The sequence below is a fragment of the Acanthochromis polyacanthus genome, chromosome 14 (genome assembly GCF_021347895.1).
Source record: "Acanthochromis polyacanthus isolate Apoly-LR-REF ecotype Palm Island chromosome 14, KAUST_Apoly_ChrSc, whole genome shotgun sequence".
NCBI lineage: Eukaryota > Metazoa > Chordata > Actinopteri > Pomacentridae > Acanthochromis > Acanthochromis polyacanthus.
In genome coordinates, this window is record NC_067126.1 from 880,878 (window position 1) to 903,203 (window position 22,326).

Genomic DNA, 22,326 nt, shown 5'->3' on the forward strand with positions numbered 1-22,326 from the left:
CCAGAGTCAGGGGGCAGTTTGTTCCAGAGTCAGGGGGCAGTTTGTTCCAGAGTCAGGGGGCAGTTTGTTCCAGAGTCAGGGGGCAGTTTGTTCCAGAGTCAGGGGGCACTTTGTTCCAGAGTCAGGGGGCACTTTGTTCCAGAGTCAGGGGGCACTTTGTTCCAGAGTCAGGGCCCAGCAACTGAAAAGGCTCGATCGCCCCAGCGTTTATACCTGGCCCTAGGGACTTCCAGAAGCAGCTGATTAGTAGACCTTAACGCCCTGCTAGGTTTACTAACAGAGAAAAGCTCAGTCAAATAAATAGGCGCAAGGCCATTAACGACTTTAAAAACAAAAAATGAAATTTTAAAATCTATCCTCAAAGAAACTGGAAGCCAGTGGAGGGAAAAGAGGACTGGGGTGAAGTTTATATATCCACTGAATCACTGAAAGATACATTAATAATTTTATCCTGTGGGGTCACTCAGTCATCTACTACTGTGTAGCGGTGCTCATGTCATACTTAATCATTTATCTCTAACAGATGTGTGGAGCTACTTGCTGTAAAAATAGTCCTGCAGCACAAATCAGCTGTGAATTTTTAAAAAAATGTATTATATTTTTCTGTACATATCTCTGCACAGTTAATGTGTTCTTACCATACGGGTTCTTGACCATGACAGCGTCAGTCATGATGGGGTCTCCCACTCCATACTGGTTCTCAGCACTGACTCTGAGCTGGTACTCATGTCCTTCGATGAGTTTCTCCACCGAACAGTCAGTGATGTGTCCGTGGATGTTGGAGGTGACCAGCGCCCAGTTGGCCCTGCTGGTTTCACGCTTCTCAATGATGTAGTTGGTGATTTCAGAGCCACCGTCTGCGAGCGGCGGTTCCCATCGCAGCTTTACACGGTCAGCAAACACTTTGGTGATTTTCACTGAGGCCGGAGGGCCCGGTTTGTCTGCAGAGGGACAATCAATAGGTAAGCTCCGACTTTTGTTTGCTTGCACACTGAAATAAAATGCTCTAAAATCCAACTTACCAAGCACCTTAACCTTGATGGTGGCATACTTGCTACCATTGATGTTCTCCGCAGTAATGGTGTAGTCTCCAGACTCCTTCCTGGTGACGGAGTAGAGCTCTAGCAGGTGAAGGTGTTTCTTCTGGATCATCTTCATTCCTTCAGCGAGTACCAGAGGCACTCCATCTCTCTTCCAGCTCACCTTGGGCAGCGGCTTGCCAAACACCTCGGCATCCAGGAAGACGTTCTCTCCCGCTTTCGCTATAATCAGGTTCTTCATGTTGAGACCTAGTTCCACACGAGGAGGAACTGCACAGAAGAAACACCCAGAAAGATTGTCATTATTTATCAGCTATTTAATGCGACTGTTAGTTTTGCTTGCTGTGTGGCACCGTACCGTTCTCTGCGATGACAGGGATGGGGTCGGACAGTTCAGATGGCAGGCTGGTGTTGATGGCAGTCCTGGCGATGACTCTGAACTGGTACTGCTGGCCCTCTTCCAGGCCACTCACCACATAGCTCTCTGTCTGGATGTTCATGCAGTTGGCATTGCAGCGAGTCCACTTGTCTTCAGGAAGTTTTGTATACTCCACATGGTAGCCAATCAGCTTGCTGCCGCCATCGTGCTTGGGACGACTCCAGACCAATGAGACGGAGTTCTTGGTTACATCCATTGGCTCAGGTTTACCAGGTGGGTCTGTAGAAAAACAAATCAAAGGGCTAGTTTTGCTGTCAACATAAGAAAGAATTTGGTGATTTTAAGAATATCTACATTAAACAGAAAACTTCAGCAATGGCCCAGACTAGCCTTCAACTGACGTAATTATCTTAATATCTCAAGAAATGTCATATCAAAGCCTGTTGTCCTGAAATAGATATGTGTGACTATGATAACTTAGCTGAGAAGTCTCAGACTGCAGTAGATGGCATGCATGAAGATTATTTTTACTTTTAATCTTCCTGTAACTGTTTCATTTTGTTGCAATGCTTTAATGTCGGAAGTGAAATGTAAAATTTCTTATTTGTCTTTAACCTTCTATAAAATCTCCAAAGGTTATTAAAAAAGAGACATGAGAATGTCATGTATTTTTCGTACCAACAGCAGTTCTGGCAGTGATGAAGTCTGTCTGCTTGCAGGGTTTGCCTTGTCCAGCCATGTTGAAGGCTGACACTCTGAAGGTGTACTCCAGGCCTTCGATCAGGCCTGTGCAGGTGTACTGGGTGGCTTTGACCACAGACTCATTGGCCTTCACCCACAAAAGGCTGTTTCTCTCCTTCTTTTCAATGCAGTATCCCATGATAGGGCTGCCACCATCGCTGCTGGGACGCTCCCACGACAGGATGACAAAGTCCTTGTTGATCTTGTTAATCTGCAGGTTTCTGGGCTCACTCGGGGGATCTTTATAGAAATAAACAAAACAAAAAACCCTATAACATTCAGTTTCATTGCTGATGTTTCAGTATTAGCAATGCATTTTGAAAAGCCCAAACTCACCGAATGGATGTCTGGCGATCATCTTCTCAGAATAAATGGGCTGAGAGACGCCAAACCTGTTCTCAGCTCGGACTCTGAAGCCGTACTCTTTGCCTGGTGTCAGTTTTGTCATTCTGAAACTGGTCTTGGTGCAGGATGTGGACACAGTGACCCAGTCGCCCTGGCTGATGTCGCACTTCTCCACAATGTAGTTGGTGATGTTGCTGCCACCATCCTCCTGTGGGGAGTTCCAGAGCAGAGTGCAAGCATCGATGTCCAGCTCAGTGATCTCCAGAGGAGCCTCTGGGGGTCCAGGGAGGTCTGTGAGACAAAGCAGACTCATCAAGGATGGAAAAGATAGAAGTACACACCTGATTGATGATCTATTGTCTGTCATTGTATGTTGTCAAGATTCAGGAGCTGTAACAATACGTGTTGTTCTAACTAACCCATGACGATGACTTTCAGGATCTGGTTGATCTTGGCAGTGCTGTTCTCTGCTGACAGGCTGTAGTAGCCGCTGTCCATTCTTGTCACATTTTTGATAATAAGTGTGCACGTTGTCAGCGTCTTTACGACTGATAGGCGGTCAGAGGTCAGAACGTCCTCGTTGCCCTGCTTCCACTTACAGAAGGGAGCAGGTTTACCTGCCACGATGGCCTCAATCACCATCTTTGATCCGGCTCTGACCGTCACAATGTCAGGCATGATGATCTTTGGAGCCACTGAGAGAAGGAAGAGATTATTACATTTTCATGGCTTCACGGATGAATATTTTAGTTAGTGTCAGCTTTGGTAGGTGAGGCTGTTACTTACTGAGCTGATCTTTGACTTCAAACACTCCCTCTGCCTCTCGGGCCAAGCTCACTCCCACTGAGTTCCTGGCTGCTACTCTGAACTTATATTTCTTTCCCTCCTTCAAGCCAACCACCACTATGGTTAGGTCTTTGACCACAGAGTATGGGGTCCACTTGTCCTCAGGAGCTCCCTCCTCCTGGTAATCCACCACGTAGCCATTAATCTTGGCTCCTCCATCTCTGAGTGGCTTCAGCCAACCCAGTGTGGCGCTGTTCTTGGTGATCTCCAACACGTCCATCTTCTTCGGTGGGTCAGGCTCACCTGGATGCAACACAGAGCAGGGGTTAGGAAGAATAAACAACACAGAGCAGACATCAGAAGCAGGGGAACATGAGATTCCCAGTCTGTGGTGACACTCACTGATGGGATCAACAGCCAAGTAGGACCTGGGTGAGTCCTGAGGAACTCCAATGCCGTACTTGTTGCAGGCCATGACTCTGAAGTAGTACTCAATGCCAGGTGTCATGTTGGTCACCTTGAAACTGGTCTTCTTCAGATCCTCTGTGCACTTAGTCCATGTCTTCCTGTCTACCTCCCGTTTCTCCACAATGTAGTTGAGGATGGGGCTGCCTCCATCGTTCTCTGGTGGCAACCAGGAGAGCTGAGCTGTGGTCTTGGTGACATCAGTTGCGTCCAGGCCACCGACAGGACCAGGAGTGTCTGAGGAAAATGTAAGAATCATTTAGACAGGTCCCTCGTTAGTGAGAAAATGTGGAACTTTTTCAGAAGAGAAAATATTATTTCTCACCGAGCACTTTGACCCGCACAAACACAGCTTTCTCTCCAGCTGAGTTGGACAAAGTCAGTGAATATTTCCCAGAATCCTCTCTGGTGCTCTCCGGGATGACCAGGAAGGACATTGAGTCAACCTGATCCACATGACCACGGCGGACCACGTTGTCCACACCCAGGCGCTTCCAGGTGACCTTAGGGGCGGGTCTTCCTCTAATCACAGCGAAAAGCCTGATTGGACATCCGGCCCTGACAGCCAGGCCCTTCCTCAGACTGGCATCCAGGTCGATCTCTGGAGCCTCTGTTGCCATGGAAATGTATTTAAGTTGACATCATTTATCTTTTACATCGCTGTGTGACACAAAGATGGTGGCTGTGGTGACTGCTCATTCTTACCCAGGATCTCCTTGGGCGATACTGCCTCCTTCAGGTAGGCGTGCCGTCCCCAGCCGACCTGGTTCCGGGCAGACACCTTAAAATCATACTCCTGTTTTTCGTCCAGCTGGTTGATGGTGAACTCTGTGAGCACCAGTGGGCCGTGAGTATCAATTCTTTTCCAGCCCTCTGTCGGCTTCTCAGGGTCTGCCTCGCTCTTCAGCCTCAAGTCGAGGCTGTAGCCGATGATTGGGGCGCCACCGTCATACACGGGTTTGGACCAGGAGAGGGTGATGGAAGTCTTGGTGCTATCAGCCACCTTCAGGCCTGCAGGAGGACCAGGTGGCTCTGCAGGAGGAGATAGTGAAACAGAGTTCACAAAAACACTGAGACACCAGAAGACATGAGAGACGCTTGTCAGGGCTAGTCTACCCTGCATCCAGACCATCCACCAAGCAGCTGCCGCATCACTGAGTATTCACTACACACTTCATTTCAGATTTAGTTAAACACAGGCTGACGGTAGCTCACTAACTTCATCCCTTAAATAGTCCACTGTACATCTTAATTTACTCACAAAATCAGTGAAACATTTTCAGGTCATCCAGGAACCAATCCTAAGAACCAATCCTAAGAAAAGCCGGCTGTCTATGGTAGTATTTATACAGCACTACACCGAATGTACCCTGTTAAAGGATGCATCCATTCTGCATTACACATAAGTGCAGCCACAGAGGGATTTTCTTCCATATCTGATGTCTGAAGCTTGTGTGTAAACGCATTTATACTTCTGTGCTGAATCAATGCCAAAGCCTAACATACATCTCCCCAGAAATGTAAGTACATTTCTTGCTCATATTGTAAATAAAAGAGCCAGTATTGTACCAATGTTGAAGATGCTGTTTTCAGGTTTTTGCAGCTCTACCAATCTGTGTGTAAACTTGTTCAGCTCTGTCTTTATTTGGAAGCTTTCCAGGCAGACCTAAATATGAGGACACCCTGGGCATAGCCAGAGCAATTTGGAGGACTACATATCTTATCTGGCCTACAAAGGAACTGGGATCCCCGCAGGGAGCTGAAAAGGTTGCTGGGAGAGAGATGTTTAGAATGCCAGCTTAATCTGATGCCACAAAAACAGAAAAAAATGGACTGAATGATGGACGAAACCGAAACACAAACAAATTTAATGCAAAGACACAGAAACCTAATGTCTGAGCAAAGAAACACACTAGCACACGGATAGAAATATTTGCAATGGTGTAGATTCACTGCAGGAGTATAAAACAAGCTTTAGGCTTCCTGGAAATTACATCTTCTCTGGACACAACAAAGATCTGGAAATAATTTACCCATAAATCTATTTCCTGAGACATAAAATGAACAGGAGCTGTAAACTCACCAATAGGGTCTTTGGCTGCAACAGGTCTGCAGGGTTTGCTGGGCTCTCCCAGGCCAACCTCATTCTCAGCTTTCACTCTGAACTGGTACTCGTGGTTTGGAATCAGGTTGGTTACTTTCATGCGTCTCTCAGAGATGGGGCTCTTGGTGCAGGGCACCCAGCGTACTGCCCTCTTCTCTTTTCTCTCCAGGATGTAGCCGGTGATGGACTTTCCTCCATCGTTCTCAGGAGGTGCCCAGACCACCGTCATCTCATCTTTACTCACCTGCAGCACACAATTTTCACAGTGTGAAAAAAACACAAACTTTTCATCTAGGTCATACTGATTCTGGTATCAGGGCAGATGGGAGGCCATTCTAGGAAAATCTTCGAAACTGGAGCTTTCATACTCACCTTGGTGACCTCGGGGGCATCAGGAGGCCCAGGTTTGTTGAACTGAGTCTTGACAGTTACAGGCTTACTCTCCATGGGTGGGCCTGTTCCCATCTTGTTCTCCGCTCTCACCCTGAAGATGTACTCGTTGCCTTCCACCAGACGAGTGACATTGCAGTACGGTGTGACCACAGAGGCTGAATATGTGGACCACACCATCCTCCTGGTCTCACATTTCTCCAGGATGTAGCTGTCCACCTCACATCCTCCATCATCCTCTGGACCATCCCACACTACTCTGCATTTGTCGGCTCCAATGCCAGTGATCCTCAGGTTCCTTACTGGACCGGGGATGTCCAGGACATTAACGTTGGCGTATGCTGTGAAGCTTCCAGCCGCGTTGGTGGCAGTAATGATGTACTTTCCCGTGTCAGTGCGTCTGGACTTCGTCAGGAGGAACTTGGAGTAGTCTGGGCCGGTTTCATAGCTGATTCTGGGGTTGTCTCCAACAGCCTTGTCTTTGGTCCATTTGACCTCAGGTTGGGGCTTTCCTCTCAAGCCAGCCTCCATCCTCACAGACTCACCAGCCTTCACTGTCATCGTTCCAGCCAACTTCAGGTCAATGACGGGCTTCTGGACCTCCTCCCTCACTAGAATGTCAGCAAGTTTCACCCAGGCACTCTCACCACCTTCATTGACAGTCTGCACTCTGGATAACAAACAAAAAGAAGCATTATTTTTCTGGAGCACGTAAAACCTGCTTCAAATAATCTCAGCGTCTGGTCTGACAGAAATCTAATGATGATTTCCTAACTTTTCCAGTATATTTTGCTCCCTCCCAAGTTGCATTTTGTAACTTCGATATTCAAAAGTGTCCTATAAATGATTGTTATATTGCTATTCAGCAGAAAACTCCATTAGATTCACATTTCTGAACACTCAGTTGTTGAAATGTCAGGATGCAGTAACCTACCTGAAAGTGTATGTCTGGTTTTCCACACACTTGTCAGCGAGGAAAAAGGTGTCTGTGAGAGTGCTGGTGTTGAGTTTCTCCCACTCTTCTGCATCTTTGGCCTTGCACTCCACGTTGTAGGAGAGGTTGGGGCTGCCGCCATCATAGTCAGGCTTTCTCCATCTCAGATTGACATAGTTCTTACCTATGTCAGTGGCTCTGAAGTTCTCAGGCTCACCAGGCTTCTCAATGGGATCAATGGCCAGCAGAGGGGTCTTAGTCTCCACGGAGGGTCCCGGTCCAATCTTGTTGACAGCACAGACACGGAACAGGTACTCATGGCCTTCCATCAGCTTGGCTTTGATCTTGCGATTGGTGCAGTTGGAGGAGATCATGGACCACATGCTAATGCTGGGCTCACGGCACTCCACAATGTAGTTGGTGATCTCAGAGCCTCCATTGTCCTTAGGGGCCTCCCAGTTGATCATGCATGAGTCCTTGGTGGCATAGGTCATGTGCAGGTTCTGACAGTGGCTGGGTCTATCCAGCACGTTGACTGTGATGGCACAAGAAGCCTCGCCGCCCTCATTTGAAGCCTTCAGGAAGTATTTACCGTGGTCGGCTCTGGTGGCTTCCTTGATCCTCAGGTGGACGACAGGGAAGTTCTGAATGATGGTGACGCGCTTGTTGTTCTCCAGAACTGTCTCCTCCTTTGACCACAGCACCTCAGGGTCAGGGCGAGCTTTGATGTAGCCAATGATGTTAATGTTGTGTCCGACACGCACAGTAACACGTTCGCGACAGGTGGCGTCCATCTCGATCTCTGGAGGGATAAGTATATCTTGAGCAGTGATGGACTCTGGGATTTCTCTGGGCTCGCCATCTCCAATCATGTTAGAGGCATTGACTCTGAATCTGTAGGTCACGCCCTCCTCCAGACCCTTCACCCTGTATGCACATTGCTTGATGAAGTCATCCAGGTTTACTTTTTTCCATTCTTCAGTATCGGCTTTCTTCACTTCCACAGTGTACCCCAGAATGGGGCTACCTCCATCCTTTCTGGGCTTGGTCCACACCAGATCAGCAGTCGTCTTACTGTAATCTTTAACTTTGGGGTTGACGGGTGGACTCGGGACGGTGATGGGCCTGCAGGGCTTGCAGGGATCAGAAGTGGGAGAGGGGCCACTGTAGCCAGCGATGTTCTCAGCAAACACTCTGAACTCATATTCACTGCCCTCAAAGAGACCCAGGACTCTGTACCTCAGATCCTTGCAGGGTGTCTTGTTGACTCGGATCCACTTTCCTCCCTTGTGTCTGCGCTCAATGAGGTAGCCGGTAATCTGGCTGCCACCATCAGCTATGGGCATGGTCCAGCCGATTGTAACGGCATCCTCTGAGATATCGGAGGGCTGTGGCTTACCAGGGGGACTGGGTGGCATGAAGGAGTGCTCAGCAACAGTGGGCTTGCTCTCCAGAGCAGCACCAACGCCCATCTTGTTGGCAGCACGAATGCGAACCACATACTCCACTCCCTTCTGCAGGCGATTGATCTGGAGTGTGGTGGCCAGGCTGCCAGAACTTACACCTCCCCAGGTCTCCTTATTGGACTCTCTCTTCTCCACTATATAGTTGGTAACAGGGCTGCCGCCGTCATCCTTCGGAGGACGCCATTCGATCAGCATGGAGTCTGGAGTAACCTCCAGGATATTGGTGGGTCCAATAGGAGCAGCGGGAACATCCAGAACAGTGACGTTTAAGGCCACGGTCTTGGTTCCTGCTGGGTTGGATACGGTGAGCAGGTAGGTGCCGGTGTGGTTTCTTGTGCACTCATTGATGCTGAGCACAGTGGAGAAATTGTCTGTGTCAATCTTAATGTTGCCCTCGCTGGTGATCTCCTCCCCTTCAATGGACCACTTGGCAGCAGGGACGGGGATTCCTCTCATGATAGCTGGCAGCCTGATGGTGGTGCCGGCCTTCACAATGATACCTTCGATTAGCTTAGCATCCACCTCAACAATTGGGGGCACTGTGGACAGACAGAAAGGTGAGGTTACCCCAAAATATTACACTCATTATGCTAATAAACACTGTACTGACTCAGGATTAGGTGGATCCATGAATCCAAGTGCCAGTTCAAGACACAATACTTCCAGGAATGATAACAAGAGAAACATCTTCAACAAAAGGGAAAATGCAAGAAGTACTGATGAATGTCTGACTTGGAACAAGAACTGAAAATATCTACAATAGATGTATTATAACTGATCCATGTTGGGGTTTGGTCCTGCATCCTACCCAGTTTCTCCTGGCAGAGGATAGGCACGGTGGTGTCAGGTCTGCTCAGGCCGATGGCGTTCTCAGCCCTCACTCTGAAGCGGTAGGTCTTTCCCTCTTCCAGGCCAGTCACGTGACTCTCAGGGATGCTGACAGTCTTCCACTCGTCCCACGCCTTCTCGCCCTCTTCCTGATACTCCACCAGGAAGCCGGTGATCTCACTACCTCCATTGCGATCGGGCCAGTTCCATTCCAACCACACTTCAGTCTTGTCAACATCAACATGGTGCAGGTCTTTGGGAGGACCAGGAGGGACTGGAGGGACAGAATAAAATAGAAAACATGGAGACATGAAGGACTGAAATAGTATGAACATTTACAAAATAGACACTATCTACATAGACTCTTAGGGAACTGTGTATTAAATTCTGTTGAGATGATAATTTTTTGATCATTTATAAATAAGCTGAATTGTCCCCGTAGAACCTCTTTCAGGACAATTTTCAGGGTAGAACAAAGTTCCTTCTCCAGGACTGGTACTTCTCTACACAGGTTAAACTCGGAGAGGACAACGTGCACCACTTTTTCTTTCATCATGATGTCCTCATCCACTAGTAGTCTCTCTCTAACATCAGCACTATCAAATGCTCCTCGCAGACTAAAATAATAGACATTCATTGTTCTTTGATTGGTTGCTGCCACCTTGTGGCTGCCCGAGTTCCAGCAGTGGAAACAAAATCTCCCCATCATACTTTCTGCATACTAAAACATGCTTTTCTCTTGCTGCACCCTCTCCATCTAAAAAGGTAAATCTTTAGTAATAACTGTATTTTCTTTGCATTTGTTTTGTAATCTGCTGGTGAAATATTCGCTGTGTTGTTACTCACAGAGGGGGTTCATTGCCTTGATGGCCTTTGGCGTCGCAACAAATTCGCTGCGACCATACTGGTTTTCAGCAGCGACTCTGAACATGTAGGACGTGCCCTCCATCAGGTGTTTCAGCATCATGCTGCGTTTCTTGGATGTAGAGCAGACTGGGACCCACTGGGTGGACGCTGTGTCTTTCTTCTCTACCACAAAGTTAGTAATGCGAGTACCGCCGTTGTCCTCTGGGTCCTTCCAGGACAGGTACGCCGAGTCGCTTCTGACATCAGACACACGGAGGTGCTGGATGGGACCAGGTTTGTCTAAAGAAAACATAAAAGAATGGTTGAGTGTTTGTAGAAAATGTAATTTGAGAACATGTTTGTGTTTCCAATATAACCACAACAAACGCAGCACTGACCAAGGACCAGCACGGTGCAGGTGACTGTCTTGGATCCAGCAGGGTTCTCCACAGTCAGAGTGTAGTCTCCACAGTCACCGCGGTTACAGAACCTCATCTCCAGCTTGGTGCCTGCCTGGTTGGTCTCGATATCGGCCCTGGTAGGAACCTCTGCCTCGTTCTTCTTCCAGGTCACAGTAGGGAACGGTACGCCTTTAATGGCAGCCATGAGAGTGATGTGAGTGCCAGCCATGGCCTTCACCTCTCGGGTCATTCCAGCATCCAGGATCAGCTCTGGAGGCTCTGAGGGGCCACAAAGATGTAGAAAGAGACCGTGAAAGATAGAACACAAACATAGCAGTTCTTATATCAGTTTCAAATAGGCCTCGGTGATAAAATGTGATCTTTACTGACAATATGCACTTCAACAGTACAATAAGAAATCTGTTCAACACTTTCACCAAACGGATACAAACCAATATGAATGAAAACTCACCAAGTCTGTCTTGCACTCTGATTGGCTCCTTGACATTGGCGGGGTCGGACTCTCCGGCAGCGTTGACAGCCATGACTCTGAAGCGATACAGAGCTCCATCTTCCAGGTTGATCACCTTAAACTTGGTCTCCTGGCAGGAGTCTGGAGTCTGGTTCACCTGTTGACCGCAGGGGAACGACAGTAAGAGGAAGCACTGCGAAGGAGCACAAATGAAAAGCCATTTTAATCTATTTATGGTAAATTATAGTTCACCTTGTGCCATTCCTCCTCTCCAGCCTTCTGGAACTCCAGCAGATATCCAAAGATCTTTCCTCTGCCGGTGTCAGTGGGTGGCTCCCAGGACAGGGTCACCGACTCCTTGGTGAAGTCAATGGCCCCAAGCTTCACAGGTGGACCAGGTTTCACTGCAGAAAGAACAGTAAGTTTAGACTTCACCAGCATTAACATAAAGCGCAGCTTAAGGAGTGAACTTACCGATTGGATCTTTGGCAAAGACTGGTTTGGAAGGTGGACTCGGGTCTCCGGCTCCCACCTCGTTTTCAGCACTGACTCTGAACTCGTACTCGCAGCCTTTCAGAAGCTCCGTTACCCAGTACTCCACCTTCGGATGGATTCTCTCTGTGTTGCAGCGAACCCATCTGAAATGCACCAGATTCTCTACTTGTCACTGAGGAACATCTTCATAATGAACTTTGCCGCTTTGCTGTTTCGTATTTTAAGGGTCTCAAAGACAAAAGTCGATGAGAAAATACACCCGTGACAATTTTGATAATCCAAACTGATGTGATAATTCTTTGGCTGTGGACTGACCCAGACAGACAGACAGACAGACAGACAGACAGACAGACAGACAGACAGATAGATAGATAGATAGATAGATAGATAGATAGATAGATAGATAGATAGATAGATAGATAGACAGATAGATAGACAGATAGATAGACAGACAGATAGACAGATAGACAGATAGATAGACAGACAGACAGACAGACAGACAGACAGACAGACAGATAGACAGACAGATAGACAGATAGATAGATACTGGATTTAATGTTCTCTCCTCATCCTGTACATGTTTTTCTATCTCCATGTTTCCTCTCTACTCTGCTCATCATCTGTAGATGTTCCACCATGATTGATGGATCTCCATCAACCTGCTCCTCTGTTCTCTGTTGGTTTTCCTCTCTGTCTCTCTGAGGAAACACTGCCTGCAGTTCAACCTGAAGCTCTGTGAATGGTTTGGTCTCAGCTGAGGAGGTTCTGGTTCTATAGAATCTATTGGAAATACTGTAATTTGTGAGAATTCTAAAAGGAAATATGTAAAATAAAGTTTGGTTGAAATATCACATTTTCAAGCTTAGAATAATTTTCCAGATAAAACATTCTTTCATTTCAAAAGTTAAGATCTCATGATCCTTTCTGTTTCTACAATTTCTACCTGATACAAAACTGTTTTTTTTTTTTTAAAGATAAAGACTTTCAAACCTGCTGGTGGGGTCATAAGACTAAAAGTAAATGAAGTTTTCTGGTGATTCATATCGAGGCTGGTCCCCCCTGTGTTTAAGTTATGTCATATTTACGTCTCCATCACCTCCACACTAAGGCAGCTCCTCCTGCTAAATGTTGTGTACCTGTTGGCCATGGTCTCCTTCCTCTCCACGATGTAGCCGGTGATGGGTTTGCCTCCGTCGGCCGGCGGCTCCCAGCTGATCAGGGCGGAGTCGTGGTAAACCTCCTTCACTGTGGGCTGTTTGGGAGCATCGGGCACCTCTGCGATGGAAGCAAAGATGATCAGATGCTGCTTCAACAACACCTCGATAGACGTTCTCTGTAACCATCAGGACTTACTGAAGACGTCTCTGGCCTTCGTCTCTGCAGACAGCAGTGGGTCGCTGATGCCGTAGATGTTCTGAGCCATGATCCGGATGATGTACTCGCGACCTTCGATCAACTTTGGCACCTGAAGCAACAAACAGCAAATGATTTCACATCTTCCTGGAAGTCGGGTTTGATTCATATGCAGCTGCTTTTGTTCATTACACACTGAGAGTTTCAGACAGATTTAATATAAACTGATTTTAAAATAAGGTTCCAACCAATAACGATTTATTAGAAAAGTTGGAGTCATTCAGAGGAGTCTGTCTCAAAATCACCAAAATAAAAGCTGCTGTTTGTTTCATACTTTAATTCAACATCTAGGAAATTAACTCAGGAAACGTGTTCATAGTTAGTTTTTTGTCATTTTTAGCATTTCTCTAATCATTCAATCCATTTCTAATCATCATTTATAAAATGGGAGTGGTTTTTAGAGGTAGATGTGTTGATAAATGTGTGTAAATGTCTCGTGCCTTTTACGTCGCTGTTTTATCTGGAAGCAAATCAAACTAAGAACGCTTTAATGAAAGGATTTTTCACAGTTTGCTGATATGAAGGAAGTCTTCATCTGCTCACCCTGCAGGTGGTCCTGGTGCAGGACGAAGTGACGGGCATCCACAGGTCTCTGTTGGTGTCTCTCTTCTCGATGATGTAGTTGGAGACGGCACAGCCGCCGTCGTCCAGAGGAGGGTTCCATGAGATCACCATGTAGTTTCTGTAGACCTCGTTGAAGACCACAGGGCCCTCTGGTGGCTGAGGACGGTCTGACAGGAGGAATAATTCACACTGGTTATTCTACATTGTAAAACTGGAACTGTGTGTTAGTTTCTGGCTGAATGAGGATCCCTACAGGTCAGAGTCTGAACTGCATCAACAATAATGTAATTATTAGGGCTGGGACTTCAACGTGTTAATTTAAATCAATTTCAGATAAAATAACGTGTCAAAATAAATTATCGCCCCTTACTCAGTTCCCTAGTTTTTGTCTCACTAGCAACACTTATGAACACTCCAGCCCAGAAGGTGGCACTAATGAACCTAAAGTCTGTTTTCCAGAAGAAGAAGATCCACAGGATGCACTGAATGATGTCAGAAAGTTTGGTGAACAATGAAAGAAGACAAGACGCACTGAGCTGGTTGGGAGGAAAGTTTGCTTTTAAAAGTATTCCTGATGGCAGCTTTGAAAAAAGTCTGGTTGTTTTCTGATCACCTCAATTTAAAACATGTTGCTGTTAGCGCCAGAGCTAATGTTAGCCACGTGTTCACAGGGAAGTTTTTTTCTCACATGGAAACGGGTCACATCTGGACATCTCCCGCTTGGTGGATGTGTCTCTAGTGGGTCACCGAGGACATGACAGCCTCCGGCCTGGTAGAAATGTTGAACCAACATAGTGGCTCAAACTTTCTCTTTTATTATGAAAACAGTTCAGTGAATGGTATTTCTGAAAGCATTTGGGAAATAAGCTGCTGAATCTGTCCTAGTTTTAGTTCAACAATGGCTGGTTTAGAAGGTTAACCAAAGTTTAACGATCTGTTGGATCTATGCTTCCCCCATTTCATTAGCATAAATTAAACTACTTTATGCAAATGAGCTCCGGGGCGACGCACCGCAACGCAGCAAGCATGCAACATGGTGTGTTTCACATAGACAATAAATGGGATGCAAGAAACTGACTGATCGTGTAGAAATGTACCAGCAGTCCAATCAGAAAGCCTCTAATTAATTAGACTAACTTTTTAAACGGTGTCCCACCACCAGTAGTTATACACACTCTGGCATTAGAACCCTAAAAACACTCACCAACTACGACGATGTTGCAGAGTCCGGTTCTAGTGCCGGCAGCATTCTCCACGCTGACGCTGTAGCTGCCGCTGTGCTCCCTCTTGGCCTTGCTGATGTTCAGGCTGAGGTGGCGGGCGGTGCTGTGGAGGCCGATCTCCTCGTCCGCCTTCAGCTCCTCGCCATTCTTTGTCCAGGTGATGACTGGCGCCGGTTTGCCACTGAAGCGTCCCGACAGCATGCAAGCGTCACCCACCTTAACCATCATCTTGTCCCTGAAGTCCAGGTCCAGAGTGGGTGGTTCTGAAGGGAAGAAAGGGAACCATCTTCATACTCTGCTGTGATTCTCACTGTCGAGCTCAAGGTTTAACTGTCTGAGGACATAAATGACTAAAATTCATTAAGATAATGCAGAACTACTGGAAGGGATCCGTCCTGATGTAGTAAAAACTTAAACTGAACCTTTTTAATGTCACATAGAACTGAATACCTGAAACTAGGACAGACACCAGCTGGAGCAACAAGCTGAAAGTAATCTGTTACAGTGAGTAGAGCAGCAGTAACCAGCGGAGGGACCAAACAAGCGATTCTTTGAGATGTCAGTGAGCTCATGATCATCACTCACCCAGCTCGTCCTTGCACTGCACCGGTTTGGTGGCGAAGGATGGTTTGCCTTGTCCCACCTGGTTGACGGCTGAGACTCTGAACTCGTGACTGGAGCCGTCCTTCAGGCCGGTCAGGGTGAACTGTCTGCTCATCAGCTTGTCCTCACCGCCCACCGGTACAAAGCTGTCGCGACCGACCATCCGAGACTCCAGGACGTACCCGGTCACCTCGGCGCCGCCGTCATACTTGGGCGGCCTCCAGGCGACGGAGATAGAGTCCTTGGTAATGGCGGTGATGATGAGATCTTCTGGACGCTCGGGGACGGCTGCAGGAGACGTAAAGACACAATCAGATCACCGTCCTTCCAGATTAAGGACACTGATCCTCATTCAGGCTACGTCTCAGTTCACATCTCAAAGACTGACCATAGAAAATGAATTTTATTTTAGGGCTTCAGCAGATTTATGGTCATTTCCTAGAAAGTACCAAACGGTAAAACACAGAATAGCGAGACCTGAATGCGAGCTGTGACGCGACAGTTCTAACTGCTGACCCAGTGGTCAGCCAGATCATGATCCTTACTGTGGTCTTTACTAAACATGTTCCTGATGTCTGAAGTCTCTGTAGTCAATGCTTCACTGGGAATGATTTGTTGTGACACATTTAACTACTATCAAGAACCGCAGCTCTGATTTTACTCTTGTTGCTGTTTTAATACTAATTTGCACCAAATGTAAAGTGTTCCCCAAATACCCCAAAACCTGCAAACGTCATCAAAATGTTCAGCTAAAAGGAATTTAGGGGTTGAAAAGGTGTTTTTATGAACCTGATAAAAACATATTCAGACACTGAACATTTCCTGCAGTTTGTTTAAAAGTCTCCACGATTTCTTACAACGAAAACCTTTTCCATTGTTTATGCTCCAATTTATTCTAATCTATCCAGAAAAGTTTGAAGTAAATATTCTGATTTTAATTGGTTAAATTAGACTCCATCCTACATGGAGGAGAAAGGAAATTCAGAAGTGTTAAGACTAATCATTTGGTGTCCAACATTTTTTCTGTTTCAGTGAGACATCTCACTTAAAAAAAACAGAATCTCTGAATTTCCTGGAGATGTGAGGAATCCATATGGCAGCAGCAAAGAAACATCTCCACAGCTGGTTGATACTAACTGCTACTACCGGGCTTTGCAAAAGTTCTGTTACACTTGTTGAGACATTCACGAAAATGAACACAAAGATTTTTTGGTGCAATAAGATAAAACTTTTGGGTGGCCACATTTCTGATTAATATTATCATTAACACATATATTGAAATATTTGGAAAATAAAAAATTTTCTTATTGCACCAAAAAATCTTTGTGTGCATTTTGCTTGCATTTTGCAAGTGTAACAGAACTTTTGCAAAGCCCGGTAACCGGTTTAAGCTCTGCTGAGTCGGACTCACAGATCGGGTCTTTGATGAGAACCATCTTGTCGGTCTCAATGAACGGTCCCATGCCGATGATGTTCTCGGCTGCGATTCTGAAGAAGTAGCCCTTTCCATCCAGAAGTCCCTGCACCACGGCGTTGTTCCTTGTCACCGTGTAGGACACCGAGGTCCAGCCCATGCGATCCGACTCTCTCTTCTCAATGATGTAGTTGGTGATGGCCGAACCGCCGTCGTCCTCTGGGGAGTACCAGGTCAGCTTGCACGAGTCGTTGGTCAGATTCTCTCCAGCGAAGGGAAGACCGACGGGTCCAGGGACGTCTGGAGGATGAAGGAAGGACAGGAGGTTAGAGTGGATTCATTTCATTACAAATGTTTTGACTGTGGCTTAGAGACTCACCCAGGACCTCAACGATGACTGCCTTCTTCCTCTCTCCACCCTCGTTCTTGGCGCTCAGTGTGTAGATGCCCTGGTGTTGGCGTCTGCAGTTCTTGATGACCAGAGAGTTGGAGATGCCGGTTTTCTCCACCACAGCCTCTTTGGGCACCTCAGCATCGTCGCGGCACCAGGTGATCTGTGGGGCAGGTTTACCAGACACGTAGGCGATGATGCGGATGGTGGCGCCGGCATGGACCACGATCTTCTCCTTCACTGAGGCATCCAGGTCCATCTCAGGAGGAACTGGTGGAGACGGGTTGTTGTCAATAAAACATTCTCATAAAAAGCAGCAGCCTTCCTGCTGCTCCTACAGACATTTAAACCAAATCTGAATCTTACTTGTTCGGTCTTTGACCTCAATCAGTTCGGACACGAGTCCTGGGTCTCCCACACCGGCGGCATTCACGGCTCGGACTCTGAAGCGGTAAAGACCGCCTTCCTTCAGACCGTCCACCACAAACTTAGTTCCTCTAATCTCAGTGTCCTTTGCCTACAGACAAGAGACACAAACTCTGAGGAGGTTCTTCGTGTTTCCACAAACCCTTCAACGGGAATTATCGTTTACATTTTAACGGTTCTGCTTAGCTCCTCCTTAGCTTATCAACCCCGTATTTAAAACAATATACACTTTTAACTGTCACCCTTAAGTAAAAAACTGAATGTAGGATTTGTTCCCTGATAGAGTTTCTACTGTGCACTGCCAACATTCAGTTAAAGGGTGAAAATAAAGTCCTTGTTTTTCTGCTTTAAACTTGATTTAGATGGTTGGAGTTCAACTCCAGGCTGTTTTCTTTTTGCTACCTTCTTCCAGCTCTCCTCTGCCTCTGGCTCCTTCTCCTCCTCAGCATCACTCAGCAGCAGCCTCCTCTGAGCCTTCTTCTCCTCTTCCTCCTTGTTCACCTCCTTGAACTCCACGATGTAGCCTGTGACCTTTGAGCCTCCATCCATCTGAGGAGGGATCCACTCCAGCTCCACCGTCGACTTCGTCCAGTCCGTCACTTTAGGAGTGGGTGGTCCAGGAGGCTCTGTGAATGCAGATGTAAACACCTCAGTACTGACGGTTTAAACCAACATCATCAGAAAGTTCAGCAACATTTGTTTTATGGAGCAAGACATTTCATTTATGATATGTTGGCTAAAGACCCATTTCTGGAAATCTTAGTCTCTACAGCACAGAGCAAACCTCTGATGGAAGCCACCAGAAACTGTTGGTATTGTGACAACACTGTTTCTGATGTGATGATTGAACAGAATCCTAACTGATGCATGCTTTGGGCTGAACAGGCGTCTGCTTGGAGACAGATCTGCACTTCGGGAGTCAGGATGGGAAGACTTTGTTAAGGTGTTCAACTAAACTGTCGGTAATCTTCTGATAAACATGGGTCTTACTGATGGGGTCTCTGCAGAGGATGGGCTCCGACGGGACGCTGGGCAGACCACAGCCGGCGGCATTGACAGCGATGACCCTGAACTGGTACATGGCGCCCTCCAGCAGCCCGGTCACGTCCCAGTTGTTGCCCAGAGGCAGCGCCCGGATTGGGTCGCGAGTGACCCGGGCCCAGCGCTTGCCGGTGGTCTCCTTCTTCTCGATGATGTAGCCGGTGATGGAGGATCCGCCGTCATACTTGGGCTCGTCCCAGTTGACGGTCATCGACTCCAGACAGACGTCAGTCACGGTCGGTTTCTCACACTGACCGGGCACGGCTGCAAGAGGACGGTCAATAATCAATAATCAATACACCAGCTATGGAAAGATCAGGCCACAAAGAACAAGTGTCCATCTGTAAGTGGAAAACTAAAGCACAAGAAAACTATGAATATCAACAAATAACAGTCTGAACTGTTTTTATAAGTAGAGGGACTTGGTTGGTGTTAATAAAACGTAAAAATACTTTTCTTTTACCAGATTTATCAAGTGTACTTTCATTTATTCAGCTTAACAGTTTTTTTTTATCAAACAGTCAGATATAGCAGAAAGATGCAGAGATTTCTGTCCAATAAGGTAACACAGACTCAGACTACTAATAGAACAATCTTAGTGTTGAGTTTAATCACCGAATTATAATTAAATTGCTAAACAGTCCTTCCAGGATTTCGCGGGCGTTTTTCGTGATTGATGCGGCCGAAAATGCCTGAATTCGCGGTAGCTTTTCTAAAAAATTGCGATAAAAGTTGCGATGTTTTAAGCTTATTTATTGTGATGAAATTGCGGGAGACAGTGACAACTGCTAAAAAGCTGCATTTTTTCCAGCTTGTAGAACATGTTTCAACACTGTAATTGACAATATTTATTCCGAAATTAATTATTTTGCGTTCCAACCCATTTCCACAAAAGCTGGCACACCACTGTGGGACATTAGCAGCAGACAGATACTGGTTTAACAGGACGTGGTTGGTAGATTTAAGGCACAAAATGATAATTTAATATTGAATGAATCATATTCGGACATATCTGTCAGTGTCTTAAAAAGTTAATTTCACATCCTGGCACACACGTGTTCACAAACACACGCTCACGGCTTGTCACGTCAACTAACAAGAACAGCACTGAGAGAGCGCAGTCCTCCACCAAGACAGGTGTGTGTTCTGCATGTATACATACCGAATCGCGTGGCCTAAATATGTAGCTGGCAACTGGAATTGATGGGACTCAGAGACACCCCCACAATTTAATCAGTTGTTCCTTGTATCATTTCCGATACGTCCACTGTGGTAGATTTGTTGTAGGATCACAATAATGTGATCGTCAGCAGGCCGCTGAGGTAGCGTTCACTTGTTGCCATGGTTACCGTGCTGCTATCAGACGCCGTGCGCTACCTCAAAGGGAAATCCTTAACAAATCCGTGGATCCAAACTTTAAGCCGTATCACTGCTGAAGTCTAATCATTTGGTCCTTGTGTCATTTCTGACCGACCCTGAAAACTTCATTTAAATCCCTGAGTCTGTTTCTGAGTGATGTTGGTAACAGAGGAAGGATTCACACACGCTGATCGTCACATAACTCCACCGTCTTTGGTGGAATAAATAATCTAATTTACCTTCATTCTTTCAGTGCTCTAACGGATCTGGATGCAACAGTTTCCATCATGGTGATTTATGTGGTCTGTTGTCCGCTCATTTTAGCCGTTGTAATATGTTTCGTGTTTTTTTTAAGTGTGTCAGTCGATGATTTTTTTCTTTTTTGTATTCCACCACAGTATTGCACGGGTGTAAAACAGTTTAGCTCCGCTTTGGTGAAGAACATCAGTGAATTAATTGTTTATCACGGTCTTCAGCAGTAATTTTTGTTGGTAAATGAGAGACATCAGTATCTCACATGTCTGCATCTTCAAACCATAAACAAGGAAGTGAATTCGGTGACGTACGTGCATTATGTTTGCGCTAGGGACTGCTCTGATTGGTGGAACTCACGGGAGGCGGGCCAAAATTGTGGAAAAGTTGCAGTGATCGGACAAAATTGCAAGGCCACGCAAAATTCGCGGAGATTGGTTGATTTCGTGTGAATTCACGCGATCGCAGCATCGCAAATTCCTGGAGGGACTGACTAAAAATAAATCTGCCAAAGACTCATTCTGAGCAGGAGAAACTCTGAACTGCTCACTAAACTGACTCACTTTAGTGAGCAAACAGGAGAAATTCTTCCATGAAATACCAAGTTACTGAACACATCCAAACATATGATGAAACATCAGTTAATTCATATTGATGAATTAGCTGATGTTTCATCATATGTTTCTTTTTGTGAGGCCTCCATTATTACACAGAAAGAAATTTTCCTCTACCACAATAATAAGCCATGAGTGCCCAAAAGTCCCAAAACTGTGATTAATCAGAGGAATATTTGTTTCACTCAGGGTAACACTGCTCAATATAGGGAGCTTCAAAAACAGCTTTAAAAGGAACTTAAACTTGCCAAATGTAAATATAAGGACAAGGTTGACAGCATGCTAAGGACAGGCTGCTCTCGGCCTGCATGGAAGGGGGTCAAATCCATGAAGGGGATGCAATCCAAGAAGAGCCATGTCTCCCTTAATGGAAAGTCTGATCTGGTGCTCTCAAATGAACTGAACAACTGTTTTAACTGTGATTTTAGTAAGGAACTGTCAGTTTTTAAAAATGCTGGCCCCTCACAGAAGAATGTTTTTGACAGGAGCAAAGTGTGAAAAATTTTCCGTGGAATTAAGGAAAGAAAAAGCCCTGACCTGGATGCCATTGGAGGGCGTGTTCTTAAGAAGGGTGCTGATCAGCTGGCAGATATATTTACTTTGATTTTTTTCAGTGTTCCTTCAACTTCATAAGGTCCCATCAATTTGGAAGAATTCCATTATTGTCCCAGTTCCCAAGTCTACATCCCCCAAAGCACTAAATGATTTTAGACCTGTGGCATTAACTTCCTTTGTTATGAAGTCATTTGAAAAAATTATCAAGGACACGCTTACGACCTGTGTTCAAGAGAACCTGGACCCACTGCAGTTTGCTTACAGGTCAGGCAGAGGTGTTGAAGATGCATTAGCCACCCTTTTAAATGTTGTCTTAACTCATCTTGAGGGAACCAAGACCTTTGCCCGTCTTTTATTTATTGACTTTTCATCTGCTTTTAACTGCATACAGCCACACATTTTAGCAGAAAGATTAAGGGATTTCCATTGCATTGATCCTGGTCTAATAGCTTGGTTAATGGACTTTTTAACAGAAAGACCTCAACCTGTGAGGGTCAATGGTGTTTTGTCAGACACCCTCATCTCCTCCACTGGATCACCTCAGGGCTGTGTCCTTTCTCCTTTACTGTCTGTTTTATACACAAACGAGTGCCACAGCCAACATTTGGGGCGTCACATCTTGAAGTTTGCGGACGACTCAGTGATTGTGTCCTTGCTGAGTAGTGACGACCCTGACCATGGCCCTGTATTGAAGGAATTCACTGACTGGTGTTCCACATTCCTGATGCACATCAGTGTGTCTAAGACTAAAGAAATGTTTATAGACTTTAGGAAACATC

The 22,326-nt window shown here is 46.1% G+C and overlaps 1 protein-coding gene across 1 annotated transcript in view; it reads right to left on the reverse strand.

Annotated features, from left to right (window-relative positions):
• ttn.2 (titin, tandem duplicate 2) overlaps positions 1 to 22,326 on the reverse strand; it is a 276,686-nt gene that overhangs the window by 66,650 nt on the left and 187,710 nt on the right. Inside the window, 29 exon segments of the mRNA XM_051959375.1 lie at positions 639 to 941; positions 1,023 to 1,310; positions 1,399 to 1,698; positions 2,098 to 2,400; positions 2,497 to 2,796; positions 2,925 to 3,200; positions 3,292 to 3,594; positions 3,694 to 3,993; positions 4,082 to 4,366; positions 4,462 to 4,788; positions 5,840 to 6,104; positions 6,233 to 6,920; positions 7,185 to 9,189; positions 9,459 to 9,752; positions 10,325 to 10,624; positions 10,723 to 11,004; positions 11,198 to 11,354; positions 11,450 to 11,601; positions 11,672 to 11,835; positions 12,829 to 12,967; positions 13,046 to 13,157; positions 13,649 to 13,836; positions 14,874 to 15,155; positions 15,478 to 15,783; positions 16,907 to 17,209; positions 17,289 to 17,570; positions 17,667 to 17,817; positions 18,129 to 18,352; positions 18,717 to 19,031. Of these exon segments, the coding sequence (XP_051815335.1) occupies positions 639 to 941; positions 1,023 to 1,310; positions 1,399 to 1,698; positions 2,098 to 2,400; positions 2,497 to 2,796; positions 2,925 to 3,200; positions 3,292 to 3,594; positions 3,694 to 3,993; positions 4,082 to 4,366; positions 4,462 to 4,788; positions 5,840 to 6,104; positions 6,233 to 6,920; positions 7,185 to 9,189; positions 9,459 to 9,752; positions 10,325 to 10,624; positions 10,723 to 11,004; positions 11,198 to 11,354; positions 11,450 to 11,601; positions 11,672 to 11,835; positions 12,829 to 12,967; positions 13,046 to 13,157; positions 13,649 to 13,836; positions 14,874 to 15,155; positions 15,478 to 15,783; positions 16,907 to 17,209; positions 17,289 to 17,570; positions 17,667 to 17,817; positions 18,129 to 18,352; positions 18,717 to 19,031 (9,594 nt within the window).